General features: G+C 37.6%; 1 protein-coding gene across 4 annotated transcripts in view; it reads left to right on the top strand.

The window, feature by feature from the left end:
- The window catches only part of ANKRD31 (ankyrin repeat domain 31), a 66,506-nt gene extending 50,470 nt beyond the window's left edge, over positions 1-16,036 (top strand). For all 4 annotated transcript variants that reach the window (XM_065047334.1, XM_065047333.1, XM_021292229.2 and 1 more), the window contains 4 exons: positions 217-357; positions 895-991; positions 4,225-4,422; positions 14,503-16,036. In XM_065047334.1, coding sequence (XP_064903406.1) covers positions 217-357; positions 895-991; positions 4,225-4,422; positions 14,503-14,654 — 588 coding nt within the window. In that variant the 3' untranslated portion in view covers positions 14,655-16,036. The remainder of the gene's footprint in view (positions 1-216; positions 358-894; positions 992-4,224; positions 4,423-14,502) is intronic.
- The last annotated feature ends 595 nt before the right edge of the window (positions 16,037-16,631 follow it).

The following is a 16,631-nucleotide window of genomic DNA, read 5'->3' as shown; positions in this document are numbered from 1 at the left end:
AAAAATGTCATTGTGGTGGAATAAATCTTCTTGCTTTACATAACACAGTTTATGATACTGGCATTGAATTATTGTATTTTTTTTTTCCAAAGCAATCAGCATTAGCTGCAACTTCTCAGCTATATTGTTTCTCAGCATTTTTTCATGCTTTAAGAATGTTAATTCAGGTTTGTGACTGTATGAGTTGAAAGTTACTTCTTAATTTTTCTTTTTTAGGAATTCAGTCATAAAGCCACACTCTTAAGCAATGGCAAGATCAGAACCAGTAAGAGACAAACAATGCAGAATGTGGTTCAGTGGGTTAAAGACATACTAGGAAGTGATATTTCTGTAACATGGAAGTATGTGTGGAATAAGGTAGGCCTGATTTTACTCTGCAAATTAGCACTGATAAATGGCAATAACAGATTTCACGTTACTGTTCTTAAAGCAAAAGAGGGTACAAGCCTAAATTTCATAAACTTTTGTTGCTCTTAATGAATAAGCAACAAAGAGCGAGCCACACTGTAGCTGTACAATGATGAACTTAGTCACGAGTGCTGAGAGAATGTGGAATGTCCACTCTGTAAGCTCTCAGTGCTTTGAAATGGAAGTTTTAAAGATGATTAAGAAACAGTCAGGAAAAGCTAAAAGATTGTAAGAAATGTCAGGGTGTCAAGGACAAATGTTGCAAAAACACTGGCAGATTTTAGAGGGCTTTGCAGGTGGATTGTATTATGCTTTTTTCATTTAGAATTCAAATTAGCAAATCCAAATATCTGCTTGCTCTTGACAGACACACATTAGACTGTTAAGTTCATAAACTCAGTTTTATAAGAAAAGTGAAGTTTTTACACCCATCAGAATAAACACTAATTAAAATGATCAGATATCCATTTAGATTTGTTTGTACAGGTTACATATCTTGGGACACAGTTGTCAAAATTTATTGATGAAGAAGTGTCAGTTTCTAGTGACCTGGAATTACCATCACAAGAAGGAGAGCCTTTGGGTATGTACCACTTAAAATCTAATATTCACCATGACTGAAAGCAGCAGAAAGTGATTTGTAAAGAGCTTAAATTCCAAAATTCCTCTGTTGCTTTCTGATAGTTTTCCAGCCAACATGCTTTTTGCTGATTTTGAGCTTGAAAATAAATAGTGCCAGAACCTATACATGGTCTCTAAAGAAGTACATTTCTTCCATAAGTTGGTTGTGTGAAGTGAATAATTACTAAGGATTTGGTTGCTATGGGAAGAGTATTTATGTAACATTTTATTTTAAAAATATTTAATATATAGTGAAGTTATTAGTTAGCTGTTTTAATATTTTTTTTAATTCTGTTGGAAACTCAGATACACTAGCGTAAGTTCTAATCTCATGTACATCTTAAAATCACATTAAAAAATCTGTGTTGTTGGAAATCCCAGTAATAACAGTAATAAGTAGGGGAATACTTTCTTCTCTGAAAATAAACAGTCATAAGAAACAGCATTAATATGACAAAATGACATTGAGCAATTTTTTCAGAACTGTCCAACAGAGTTTAAAACTTCAGCTTAATTTTGACAGTCTGTTCCCAGGGAAACCCTATTCCCTTTGACAGCCAGTTGCACTTGAAGTCTTAAAAGCTGTGAGGTTTGTGATGGATTCTGTTGATTTAATGAGACACTGCACCTCACATGAACTGGGATACCAAGCTTGTTCTGTTCTTAACATACTAAAAGTAAATTGAGAGATAGTAAGTTAAAATAACTAATTTGATATTCAGGCTGCTGTGTTCTGCTGGTATTTTCTTCAGGCTAAGAGCATCCTCATTATGAGTTTACATTGCCATACTTTGATAACTTAAGTTTATACCATGTGGAAGTGACTTAAAATGGATTTAGTCTCCTAACTTTTTAAGTGGCTTTTGAATATTTCACTAATTATTGTAATTATTCCTCTCATAGAAAATTTATTATAAACATTGTAACTTCTAAATCAGAAATCCATTTATTCAAAAAATACTCGTGACAAACAAAAACCAGCCTGAAGATCAGTACATGTTTTTTGGTTGTTTCCCTCCCCCGGCCAGCCCCGTTTTTCACTAATAACCCAGGGTAATCTGGGAAAAATTATTTAAAGAAGTTTTATTGTCATGTGTAATTTAAACCCACAGTAATTCCAGCCCATTAGCCCTAGGTGAGAAATTGAGGGAGGGGAAGCCAAAGTGTCCTCAGTTTCAGTTCTGTTTTAGACACTACACAGGCAGATATATAATAGGAAATTAAACCATGTCTTAAATCACTCCAGAAGAGGGATTAACCTGCACTGTTACATTGTGAGAACAGTTGTGGGTACAGTGCAGCTCCCGAATGGTTTCCAGGCCCGGTTCGGGATTCAGCTTGTTCCAGGTGCTGTTCCCAAAGGACACATTGCCTGCAGCCAGCCTGCCTGACAGCACGGGAAGGTTTGCTGGTGTGAATGTGAGAAATTCTGTGCTGCTTGCCTGAGGACATTCCCAGGCACTCTTTTATCTTTCTAATGTACTTAACAGCCTCTGTATTTTATAGTAGAAGTTTTATCCTGCTTTTATAAAGAATCAGTCTTGTTTTTTTCTTGCTTTACTAATGAATTGAATTTCTTTCCTGTGCATCCCAGAGCATCATTAAAAAGAAGACTGGGGCCTGACAATTTGAGTGTTTTTGGAGGAGAATACTATTAAGTACCCCTCCCCCAAACTCCTCCCAGTTTCCCAAATCTTAGCTCAGTGTTCACTAAGTTAACCGTATGAAGAGAATGGGAAAGTGGGAATAAAATTGTATAATGCAGTGGCTGTGTCTAGCCGTCTTTTAATGGAAAAAAGCTTTGTACCACTGAGCTTTGTATAGAGCCCAATTTGGGAAGCATGTCATAAGAACCTCTACTAAATCAGGGTCCCTAAGCAAGACAGGTAAAGGAGTTGCTGTTTTGTGGCTACCAGCGTAAGAAATGTCCCAGCTTTTCAGTTTGGTTGAGATTAAGGTGCTTTAAGGTTTGTACAGCAGCAGATTTTTAGGTACCTGAAGAATGTTAATGCAAAAAACTTGAAGAGCCCATGTAGTGAAGCAGTCCCAGACCAATGCATGTATTTAAGAGAAACCATAAAGATTGCAATTTTGGAATTAGTCATCTAAATCCTAACTAAATTTAACATTATGCTCCTTTTTTGAGTCTGAGCTCTTAGTTTCTTCTAGGATCATGCAAGTAGGAATTTCTGTATTCAAGTCTGAGTGAGAACAAAATGTTAAGAAAATAAACAGCACTTTTAGACTGTCTGTACATAGGAAAACAGAAGAAACAGTGATTATACGGCTGTGCTTTCTGATACGTGTAATGATGACATAATGTTTGCTAAAAATGGCCACAAATAACAAGGATTCTGAAGCAGATATCAGCTGAAGACCAGATGTCAGTTGCAGAGCAGATGTTGGTGTTAGATGTTTCACACTGAAATTCCAGCAAAGTGGCTTAAAATAAAAGCATATCCAGTTGTCACAGTAAGCATGATATGGACATTCATTTTGCAGATTGCTGTTTCAGGAAGATGGTCTTTGGAAAACTGCATGAGCAGTGCAATTCCTATGCGCTGGCAATCCCTTACTGCCTTTAATAACCATTAGCCATCTGTAAAGATTAGAACAACTCTCGCTCACCTTTAGGTCATGAAAGACTCCAAAGTTGTGTGTAGTAAAGGGTGTTTCCAAGGCAATCCAGATAATTTCTTGATAGCTAAAACATGTGAGCTGTTTCAGGGGGTGTATGTTAGTGTTACTTCAGATATCTAGCATAAAATGGGCAGCTGAGCTCAATGAGGTTGCATGAAAGTAAATTAGAATAGTTTTGATGAGATCATATGTGATATCTTGTGTTTCTGTGTTCCTTGAGACTAGCAGCGAAATTCCCATCTATTTAGTAGGCTACTTTTCAAGTTAAGTTTACATGGCATCTAATGTAACTTTGCCAAGGAAGACATACTTTTAAAATACAAGAACACCTCAGTCATCTTACGGCAGCTATGGCTGTGCTGGTAAAGGAGCACAGGAAAGTACGCCCTTACACGTGTCAGGTAGTGTAAAAGGCTAAGTGGAAATCTCAGCATTTACCTTTAGGAAAAATAAAAAGCTTGACTGTTCTGTGCATTAAACCATTAAACCTCCAGCATTAAACAATACTGGTTTTTTTCTTAGAACAAAGTTATCTTGATCTTTTTATGCTCTCAGGAAATAATTTTATCACAAGGGACACCAGCAACCACAACCAGCACCATCAGAGTCCTGCTGCTGTCTCCATTTCTCAGCCTCTTGGGAACTTTGACCTGAGCAATATTCAGCCAAAAACCCCATCGTTGCCACAAACAGAAGTTGTGAAAATGTCGCTGTGCACTGAAAGAGAAGCAGCTGCTGCCAGGGAATTTAAGAGTAAGATTTTTTTTTTTTTTAACTGCCTAAAAAACCTAATGGTGGGTGCAAGGGCTATATGAGATATACAAAAGCAGAAAGAAAGTAGGTGGCATGGAATTGATTTGTGTTGGAGAGGGAGGGAGTGCTGGAGAAAAATGATGACTTTTCTGATGGGTTGGGTTGATCTGGATGACTCAATAATGAAGTTTTACAGAGCTCGTTATGTTGGATTCGTGTGCCTGAATTAGAAACATTTTGTTATTTTGATGTATTTAACAAAATAGCTTCCATATCGCTTTCAGTAGTAGATTAAGTATCTCAGAGAAATAATAGATTAGGCAAATGTCTTCTGGACTTAGGTGGAGAAATATGATACAAAAGCATTGCTGAACAGTTCTATGTAATATAATTTAAAGGGGAAAGTGGACGTGTTCCTGAAGGGCCTCTGATCTTCATGGAGCTGACTGAGCTTGTAATTTTTTGTTTTCAGTGTTACATTGGTATGTTGATTACACATTAAACCTTGCATTTAATATTCATATAGTTTAAACAGTGCTTACTGCACTTTGACCTAGTATTTTTGCCTCTGCCACCTTTGATTACACTGCCGAGGGCTGACCCTGATTGACCGCAAACAGCGGTCAGTTCAGACTGGTCAGTTCAGGTGATGCTTTGCACTGAAGGGGGTACCAGGGCTGAGTCAGATCTGCTGTGGGATGCAGAGGGAAATCAAAGGCAAAGAGCCTAATCGGTGTCAGCCATTGTAAACTGAAAGTGTACCCCACCATAAAGCAATGCTTTATGCTTCTGATAGTCTATCCAGAGACCTTGCAGCTACAGTGCAAAGGTTCAAGTAAACTCAAGAGCTGAGAGTACTCTGCGGAAAATGCTTTGTTATCCCACCTTTTTTCTTTTTTTCTTTTTTTTTAATACGAGCAAGTAGGCTTGTTATCTTAAATGCCATGGCAGAATATTTGGAGGGGGATGCTCTTTAAAGTTATAAAAATACGTTGTGTAGTAGATTGTATTCATATCTATGCATAAAAAACCCAGGTTGAACTGTCCTTGTATATGAACTGAAAAGTTACACAAGTTGTGGCTCATAGGAGTCATGTTTCTTTACTAAACAGATGAACAGCCACATTCATGTTTTCTCAAATATAGTTACTAGTTATAGTTCTGTTTGCCAGGATAATGGTCTTGTAGCATATATGGTCCTTGCCACCCTATTATCCGAGTGCTTAATCCTGTATGGAAAGTTTTAGAGCATGAGTATAGAATCATTTTGTAGCAAAGGTAACTGCTAACAGACAGTTGGGCTTATGCCAAATTAAAGATTCATTATACAATAAAAATTATATAGATTGGAAATTTACAGAAATGTTCCATATATACATTTTTGTTTACACCTTCTACAATTACCCTGTTAAATGAAAGAAGAAACTGCTTAGCATGCACTGTAACCTTTAAAACTTTTAACCAGCAGCACATATCTATCTTATAGAACCTGAACCTTTTGGATCCAGTTCTGAGGAGAAGCTTTTCAGGTTTCATAGTCTGACCAAAATATTTTTTAAAGCAAACACTGAAAAGCAAACTCCTACTTAGGGAGATTCCATTAAAAACAAGTGTTTCTGTGGGTATTTTACTGAGACTCTTAAATTAAGCTTTGAAAGTGCCATGAGAGGCCTCATAGCCCAGAGATGGATTTGCTGTATTTGTTTTCCCTCTGCCTTTGTTTACAAAGAACCAGTCAGATACACGATGCCATTGCTGCTTTTCTTCATGCTAAATAAATTCTGACTGTAAAACTCAGCTGTATAAATTGGCTTTTAGCTAGTTTACTTTCTGGGCTTTGTTAGTCCTGAAAAATGATAGAGGAGTAATTAATTTCATATTCTTGCTAGTCAATGTTATATTCTTGTCTTGTGCACTAGTACAAAGTTGTGATGCTGAAACTGCTGACTTGGCCAGAGAATATATAAATCCAAATGAATTCCTCCAGTAGAATGAAAACAAGCTGTTAAGTATTACAGTACCTTCTAGGTAGCCGTAAAATTTGCCTACTAGTAAGCATCACATGGGTGTATTTGCAAGAATCTTCCATTAGACTTTAAATTGTAAACTCCTCAGTAGAGGGATGTCGTGTGCCTCTTTGAACTGATTGAAGATATTACTTTGGTATTAGTCCAAACAACAAATCTAGCCTATTGTTGCATATTTTTTCTGCAACATGTTTAAAGCTCCATGTAATTATTATGCAAAGAAATGTTACCCGTTCTTGAAAGCTTGCAGTATATTTTGTGCTGCATCGTGCTCCAGTTCAGAGCCCCAGATTCTGCTTATGCTCAGACATTTATGTAAGAGACTACTGGAAAACTGTACTATTCTTCATGGTTTTGAAGGAAATCTGGAAAAAATTATGAGTGTCATTTAGAAATTGAAAAGTCAAGATGTAAACTGAGAACCTCAAGTTTAATTTTTTTTTTATTTTTTTTTTTTACAAAATGGCATGACTTAAAGGAACTTGATTCTGTACATCTGAATTTTTTTTACTGGGTACTGTTGGATTAGTGGCTTATCATCACCATCAGTAATGGCAATAGTAATATGGAAGAGAAGTACTTGGATGAGTTTAGAAAGAACTCCAACAAACAAACCACAAAATAAACCCCCCAAAAACCACACACATACACACAAAAAATAAAATAAAAACACACCATACAAAAAGAAAAACCTGGCATCTAATACTTGTGTTTTCCATGTTACCTATAGCAGAATATTCATCAACTACACAATGTTCCCATTTATGTGACTGTAAAAGATAGGGAGATTAACTATACATTCTTTGTATTTTGTACTTTGGAAGCAAAGTGAGATTGTAGACAAATACTTCTGTCCATAATCATTTTCCATCTCAGAGCTATCTCAAGGTGCAGTTATTACACTGTTTTCTTTATGGCATGCAGGCAAAATATTTTAAAGTATTTTCCATCAATTTAAAGTTCCAGGCATTTGCTTTAGGTACTTACATACTTTAGAAAGAAGCACATAGTTCTATCAGAAGAATTTACAAAGCTGTGTTTTCCAGTAACTTTGCATACCATGTCTGAAGTATAGACTTCCTCCATCTGCACACTATTCATTTCCAAAATCCTCTATCTGCTCTTATTTGACTATCAGCAATAAGGTAGAAAGTAGAATGTTGCATGACTGACTCGGTGGTGAGCTATGTGACCAGCAAGAGCCAAACAAAATTCACTTTTTAGGAGGCCAAAAAAACCTAAACAAACCCGCAAAAAAACAAAGCAGCTTTCAAGGACTACATGCTATGGAAGCCAATTCTAAGAATTTTATGCCTGTATTTCTTATCTGTCAGTCAGGTTTTTCTGCAACTGGAAAATCACTTCAAAAGTAACTAGGTGACAGTGTGAGTGCACAGAACTATATGTGTTAGGTGGGATCTGTGGAGTTTGAAATAGGACTAGCTTCAAGTTAGATAAGGTTGCTTTGTACCTTGTCCAGTCAAATTATTGTTATCTTCAAGGATGGACATTCCAGAACATTGCTGTACAACATATTCACGTGCTTAACCATGCTCCTAGTGATTATTTTTCCCCATATATCTTACTGGAATCTTGCTTATTAAAACTTGCAACCATTGCCTCTTTTTGCTACATACAGAAACCATCAGTCTTTAAGAAGCCTGGCTAAAAGTAAGTAAACTGACTCATATTCAAGATGTTTAAACACCGGCTTTGTGAAATGAGTTGTAAAAGAAATTGTTTGAAAACTGACACATCTCCTTAATTCATCAGCTGCACTATAACATTTTCATCTGCTTTGGTAGTCCTGTGGAGACTGAGAGACGACTAAGACAAACAGAATTGCTGTAGATAATCTTCCTACAACACATCTACCTTTTCATCTTACTTATGAAAGCCATAAATGAAAGGCAACATGATAAACAGCAAGCTTCAAGAGGCAGTGGCTTCAGCGGCTGCTTTGCTTGAAACAGAAGACAGACTTTCGACACCACACTCTGACGATGTCAAATGAAAGCATTTAGGAGACAGCCTGGAGATTTTACCTTGGTGACTGTTCAGCTTATATCACACTTCAATCTTTTTTCTTTTTCAGGAGATACTTTCAACAAAGTTGGGACGAAGCTTTAAAACAAAACAGTTCAGTCTTTAAATCATGACATGATAATAGCCTAGCAGAAGGCTCTAGAAGTTTTTCTAAGGCTGTAGATTTTTCCAGTGCACAAAAAAAATCAGCTGTTGTTTATCAAATAGCTGTTCTGACCTGAGCTGAAACCTGATTTATTCTTTGTCCCCTTTTTCTTCCAGTATGCACCTCAATGTGCTATAAACTGCAAGGGTTTTAAAGTGTTCTGGTTTTAGTTACCCAAGGTAGGCCCTGGAACTGTTCTTATCCACCATCTTGGCACATGAAATTAATGTTTTCTAAGATAGTAAGAAATAATTTTAGAGAACCTTCTGTTTTGCTTCCAAATTAATATACAAGTGAATCATTGTATAACCAAGTATATAATAATAAGTTTAAAAAGAAAGAAACCTACTTTGGGAACCTGCACCCTGCTAGTTATAACAAGAAGTAGTCTCCTGTGAATAATTTTAAAGCAATCTTGGGGCCTTTTAATGCATACTAGTGTATGCATTTGTTGTTGTCAAATGCAGTATTTTGATATTTAAATACAGTGATTGACTTAATCAAGAAACTGACAGGCCATCTGGACAGCTGTATAAAAATATTTGTTTGAGAAAAATTGAATCAGCCATTATGTTTTATTTTACAAGTACTTATTTTAGTATATTTTATTTCTTTATTAGTTCAATCTTGAATATAGTTTATTTTATGGGAGGCTATGTACATTTCCTGATTGGCATTTGGATATATGTCAATTGTACCTCTCTCACCTTTTGTGGAAAAATCATGTTACAACTATACTCAAGAAAGTAAGCCACTGAGATTTAAATTGTTCTCTCATTTCCCTGATAGGTTATTGTAACATTGCTGGTTTTCTGTAGTAGATTGGAGGTTTTGCGTTTGCCACATCGCTAAATAAAAAATTTAACAATATCCTAGTACATTAATCCAAGGACCCTGAAGAATAATGACTCAGAATGTGTCATATTGTATAAAGTATTTGTTACTGGCTAACAGGCATTTACCTAGGAGAAAGAACAGTTACTGTATAGGATGATGACGTAGGCAAAAGTTTAAATGGGGAATAATGTATTTATATCACTTACCTAGGCAAAGCTTGCAAGAAAGCTATAAAGTATTACTAATATTGAACATCTTTCAGACATTTAGAAACAGAAAGATTTAACTGTGTCTCTTGAAAAAGTATAACATCTTCAGGTCCCTGTTGTTGGAACAATACTTTCTGCCACGTGAAACATAAAGTAATTAAAGAGATTTCTGCATAAACCTTGAAACTGATGCTTTATAATAAAAGGCATGAATTCTTGATCTTTAATCATACCTGCAAGTCTTTTTTTCCATGCAAATACAGAGTGTAACAAGAAAGGCACTTGTTATGAAATACTTCCAAAGAAGCATGATTCTAGACATGTAATCCTTTTTTTTTCTGCTTTGTGACATTGGTTTTGCCAGTCTCACTGGAGAACAAAAAGAAAGAATGAACTTCTGAGGAATGCTATTCTTTATTGAGTGTGAGAGCTGTGCTATGAAGTACCTGGTCATTATTGTCCATTAGGCATCTTCCAAACACAAATGATTTATTTATTTCATAAGATGTTACAAATAACCTTCGATTTTTTTCAAAGGGTCATAATTACCAATGCAAAAAATGTAGCATGCATAATTTAGGATCACTTGATAAATTAGTTCCTGGGGAAAAAGTGCTTTCAAAATCCAGATGGGGGTGGGCACAGAGGATCACAAAGCAAAAAGCCAAAATCCCTGCTGGCTTTTATCTTTTAGAGGACGGACACCTTAACTTGAGGTGTCTGACTGGCATCGTATGTCTGATTGTTAGAGGAAGATCACTACTTACTGATGCGTTTGTGAGGGCTGAGACCTTGGACTCCAGCATTCACAGGAGGATCTGAGTTAAGATCTGTGCCATGTGAATCAAGAACTGTGGAGAGACCTCGAGACAAGCAAAGGCACTTGGAGGGGAAAAAAAATACCAGGAAAGTATCCTATTTTGTCAGAGAAGATCTGTTCTTACAATGACAATCTGCCCACAGAAATCGCTTCCTCCGAGATACCAGGTCTTGATCAGGTGAAAGAAAAGTTATTTTCAAAGTGACCACTAGTGTGGGCAGAATTAATGTGCCTGAGTTCAGTAGCAGCCTTTTAGAGTCAGAGGATACAAAAATGTTGTTTATGCGAGGCACTTGCCGTCATTTCCAAGGCCTTACGTGGTCTGAATGGACAACCCCTGCATTGTGACTGGTCTTCTCTGTTTCTAAGTTCCTGAGAGAAGTGTGGATAAGGCCCAAGAAATTTGAAAGTGCTTTAAGACAGGTTTTTGTTCTAAATACTCCCTTGTGACACTGTAGATCAAAGGCTGTCACCTTTGAGTGTGTTGCTCTTAGATTCTCTCTTTGCTTTACACATCTGTAGCCCATGTCCAGGCTAGCAGCACTGGACCAGATCCATTTGAGTCACAAGAACAGCATCTTCTGTGACTTTGCCACAGATACTACAAATCAGTTTGTCTTTCCCTCAGGTGTGATAATAATCTTTACTTGTTTAACAGAAGTATTGAAACTGGATTTACAGATACCTGTAAATTGCCTCAAATATGTTGCTTAAACTGCAAAAACATTTTAAATCCTCTTACAAATAATTTACACAAGTAAAATAGTTATAAAATGCTTAACCATATCTCTGGAAAGTTCTAGCGCTTTCTTGCTTGGGAAAAATAGGGAGGATACTGGTGAGATAGCCGTTTTTAAACACTGATCTTTCAGTGGCTATTTTAATGATCAGAGAATGGTGACTGCACAGAAGTGGCAATCCTTGGTGACTGACCTTTGTGCAACAGGAGATTCTGATGTGACATGAATATCATTGCACCACTAAGGGGAATTCTCCTTAAATACAATTTTCAGGTTCTTAGCAGCTACAAAGTTTTGCAAAAGTTGTAACAAAATTGAAGCACATTTAGAATGGTTTCAAAAGTATAAGGCTGAAACAGATACCAACAGAGACAGGAAAGCTATTGGCAAGCAGACCAGAGACAGTACCTAGAGAAAATATGCGTTTTCCCTGGATTTGTTGTAAAAAGGCTCATTCTGGTATTGATATTGACTGATACTTTATCTTGTAGTTCATCAAGATGGCAGGACAGCAAGGGCAGGAAGGCGTGTGCGTCTTTACTAAGCTTCCTTCTGTACCCGAGGCACAAAGACAAGTTTTCAGTAGCAGTGTGGGAGCCTGTCTGCACTGCTTACAGCCTGTATGCTGACGGTCTTCTGTAACGGGGTGAGAGTTAACAGATAGCAAAAGGGAGAAAGGAAACATCAAAGTGGGTATTAAAAGATTAAAAATAAAAGTAAGCAAAGGGAGAGAGAAAAGGGAAGAAGAATTGAGAAAGAAAAACGGAAATGGAAAGGACATTAGTCATCTATGTCAGAATACGGAGGAAGAAACACAGGAACTAAATGTTCAATTACTGATCCATCTCTACTGAGGAAAAATGATTGTCTATGAAACTTTGATATCTCTGATGGCAGAACTGAGGAGAACAGCTTTGAGATGTATGAATTACTGTGCTTTTGCTAACTGTTGTCTGTTACCTAAAGTTACTGAAAGGTAGCAATTAGATAGAGATTTTAATTATTCACCAGGTAAATTGTATTCATGATAGAATGCTGGTATTTAATCTACAAAATATTAATCCAACAGGTAAAACATTAATTTGACCCAAAGGAATCAACAAAGAAAGTGGTCAGCTGCTGAAACAGTTTATTTCAATAGACTTATTTGGTCATATCTTTATTACATTTTCAAATTTGAGTTGAGAATTTTAGTAAATAAGTTAGAATATTGCAGTGAGAGTGCTGAGAGGAGTATTTCCAGACTAAGAAAGGAATGTCTTTTCTCCAATTATGGTCTCTCAAAACAGGATGTTAAATGAACTTCAGACTTGGCCAAGAAGTTTTCCTGTACTTACGTATAAAATGTGTACGTTTAAGAATGAAAAAGCTTTTTCCAGCTAATCAAAACAGGTTGAAGTCATGCCTGTAATGTGCATGTAGACTCAATGACAGTGTTTCAGCTCAGTTTCTGCCAGTTTATTTTATTTAAAAAATCACAGACTTACTTTTGAAATAGTTTTTACCTGAAGGTGTCCTTAAAACTATTTTGTGACTTCCCACCCAAGCATTCCTGTTTGTGCCCTTTGAAACGCCACTTCTGGGTGAGTGTGTAAGTTGACCTCTTCTGTGCCTGGCTGCTGCTTTGTAAGTGATAACGACTGTGTGAGGAGTGTTGCGATGTAACTTCTGAGGTCGGACTTGTGCTCGGCCTGTCTATCTTTATTGTAGTCCAAGATACTTAAATATACCCTGGACTGATATCAGGTTGTGTGCTTTGTTCCATTACGTGCTCTGTTACAGTGTGAGTGTGCTGAAGATGCACAGGGGGTGTGAGGTACCAAATGCAATCCTGTTCTTGCTGAAGTCACAAGTTTTGCTGTGGATGCCATGGGTGTGGAACTACACACATCTTCAAGCACAAGACTCTATATTTGCGATTCCGAACGCAGACCTCTCGCTTCTAATTGCTGTTTGCCACTTTGGTGCTTTGGGTGGTGAGCTCTGGAAGTCAGGAAACAGCAGGGAAATCTTTATTGAGACATGGAGATAAAAGGTCTAATACCTGCAAGATACTCTGATGGTTTTAGCATTGGGACCTGCCAGTGTTGTCAGTTCAGTGAATATATTCTGCATTTTGGAATCAGTGTAGGTAACGCAACTGGAAAACTGTGGTAACTGAGACAGACAAGCTCTTGGGATGGCACATGGTAGCCCAGAAGTAAGTGCAAGCTGAATGACCAACTGGTGTCATTTCAAACATGTTTTCTCTGCATTTTGACAACAATTTACCTTGACTGATCTAGTAATCCTGAAATGCCTATCCTGTTTTGCTTCTTAAGGCTCTTAAATAGTGTCTGAACACTGTTTTTTGTTATTTGTGTTGTTTGTTTGGTTTGTTTTAAAACAGAGGCCATCACAGCTTTCATGACAGCCCTCCCTCTCTTGATATTGTCTGCTACATGTGATGGTTCTGCCCTCACTGGCGGTTTCTGCGTTGGGCTGTTTGTGACAGCTTAGCAGCTCTGATATTTTGTGCAAGGGTACTGAAGGGAAAAAGTGTGGACGAAAGATGAACAAGAGCAAGTAACTCTGGAGCTCTGCAGTTCCCAGTGGCTTTTGGAGTCTGCGCTATTATGACGTAAATGTCTTGTAACATTTTTTACTGCTGGATCTTCACAGTGTTACTGTGCTGCTAATTCTAACAGTGAAAACGAAAAATTCAGCTTCTCCTGCACTGGCACAAGTGCCTTGAAGTTTATGCATTGCAATAGTTACTTCAGTCCAGCAGATATTTAAGTATTGCAAATACCCATTGTTCAGTCCTGCGGTTTCTTGTACACAGGTGTACACCTTCCTTTTCATATAGTCCATTCAGGACTGTAGGAAGGGCATTGTGAGAGGGATTCCTTAATTTTGGGGCAGTACACTAAACTTACCTATTTGTGAAAACAACATGTCAAATGTAAGCAGTGCTGAAGAACATCTGCACTTTCCCTTTGTATAATTGGCAAAGGCTGGGATGGCTGACCTCTCACCCTGAGCACCACAACGTGTAGTATGGCCCCTGTCTCACAGAAGCCTGAGTGCAAGTGAGGGATACCAGTGAGGTGGCCAGGGTTGTACGTGACAAGGTTCCCAGGATGCATTACAAATTCCTAGGGATCACTAACACGCGGTTCTAACAAGCTGTTAACACCTCTCTGGATAACAGTGACAGGGATTGCTTTCTGTTACTCCGATATGCACTGTAATCATTTGCATTCATTTTCAACAGGCTCTTCTGTCCAGTTCAACTCAGAGGAAGGTCTGACACATTTTCTTCAATTCCGTGAGATAGTAGTGGTACGTAAGGAGGAGTTTCTACCATGTGCTGTAATGGAAAAGTACTGGAGTTTCTACAAAGGATGTGAAGATTTTGGATTCTAAAGGCTTCTTGAGTGCTAACATTGTTTTTTTTTTACTTGTTACTTAAAAAGTAAACATTTGAGATTTTAGAGCTAAATGCTTTGTTACTGTCGTTTTGGTAAATTATTTGCCCAGCACTTGGAATGGACCAAAAGATTGTTTGGGTAAACAAGGAACTGGGGAGTACTTTGTAGCAGGTGAGGGTAACTGTCAATATTGGATTTTGCACTGTAAGATTAAGAAATGGGGAGTTAGATGAGGACTGTTACACACTGGTGCCCATTGTGAATTATATTTCATGTTGATGACTTTATATGAAATTCCACTAATTTCAGTGGCTGCCCATGCTTGATGGGGCTGCACAGAAACAGATGGATATCAACACTGATAATCACTTCCTACCCCTAAAATTGGAACAGTGCTGCCCAAGCACGTGCTATCAGAAATGGCTGCACATGTTTGTGCAATAATGTAAGCTGTTAAGTTAGGTGAAAAATCAAGATGAGCAGCTTTGAAAATCACCAGCAACTTTGCTTTGTGTGGCATGGATGTATTCAAACATTTGAGAAGGAGGTGGGTGCTTGGAGAGGTTAAAAGAAGAATCTTGGCTATTGGAAGTGCTCAGGGAAATCCTGTTCATATTCCAGCCAAGTCTTTCTGATAGGCAGAAAATATGCTGGCATATGGCAGGAAATGCAGTTAGTGTGTTTGTAGAACACGAGTTTTTCAATCTAACAACATTTTAGATATTCATCCCGATCTCTGGAGGATTTCTGTTTGTTTTAATTTTACAGTGTGTGGATCTGCTTCCGTAGCATATTTATAACACGTTTGACTGTCCTGAGAGTTGTCTGCATTCAAATGGCATTCTTGCTCTTTCATTCTCTGGATTATAAGAAGAGATGAAATAATAACACCTCCCACTCCTAACTCCAGTGAATGGGATGAGAAATACCTCCTGTCAATACAGAACAACCTCAGGTAGCTGTTTGGAGTGTGAAGAGCTGTTCTGCAGGGATTTGATCAGTGCCTTAAACAGAAGGTGGTTTAGGGAAGGGAGAGGGTTCTGGTGTGCCCTAGCATGCATGAGCAATCATTGCCTGATGGGCTGTCAGGATAAAGAAATGCAAACTGCCTGGAAGTCAAAAAAGTTAAGGGCTACTGAGTGACAGGTATTTCGTAAAGGGCACTTTACATACAGAAAGAAAATGGAGCAGTCTCTCAGCTGCTGCAGCCAAACAAACCTGAAGGCATACTGGTTTAAAGGAAATGTTCATTCAAATACTGCGCTTTCACTGAAAAGTGAAAGGCTTTTGACTGTTACAATGACTACTGAATTACGGGTTTGTTTGATGGTTTTTTCTTTGTTACAAGATGTCTAATAAAGTTAATGTATGAAAACTCTGAGGACTTGACAGTAATACTTTTAGTCCACTATATTAATGTGATTACATGACCTAAGGCAATCCTAAAATACAGTGACAAAAAAATCTGGTTGATTCAAGCTGGGCTAAGTGGTAAAAATGCAAAGCGTTACATGAAAACTGCTGTCTCTTACTGATGCTATAGGCTAACCAGGGTTTTTTTCAATATTTATATTGTATATAAGCATCTTGAAAAAGGTGGGTTTTTGCCAGTATTTTTCAATATGACTAACAAACGCAAGATTCTGAATTTTCCCTGTTCCCCCTACTGGAATATTTTTCTTAATGTAAAGATCCATTAAGAGACGGCAAAAAGTCATGCCATCAGTAATAGGGCGTTTTGTTTAAATTTGTGCTTTCTAAGTATACTTTTGGATGAAAAGAAAAGCTGTTATCACAAGTCAAAGATAGGCAGCTATTAGTGATCCTAACTACAGCAGAGTGATAAAGCTCCTGCTCACCCGTGGCAGACAGCAGTGGTTAGTCCTCCCAGCCCCTCCTGCTCCTTTCATTTTCCAGTCCTTTTATTTAGTAGACCCCTTCTCCACTCCTGGGCTGTGAGTTAGCCCATATT

Source organism: Columba livia, chromosome Z (assembly GCF_036013475.1).
Source record: "Columba livia isolate bColLiv1 breed racing homer chromosome Z, bColLiv1.pat.W.v2, whole genome shotgun sequence".
NCBI classification, from domain to species: domain Eukaryota; kingdom Metazoa; phylum Chordata; class Aves; order Columbiformes; family Columbidae; genus Columba; species Columba livia.
Note: the sequence above shows the minus strand (reverse complement) of the source record. Positions and strands in the feature narration are given on the sequence as shown.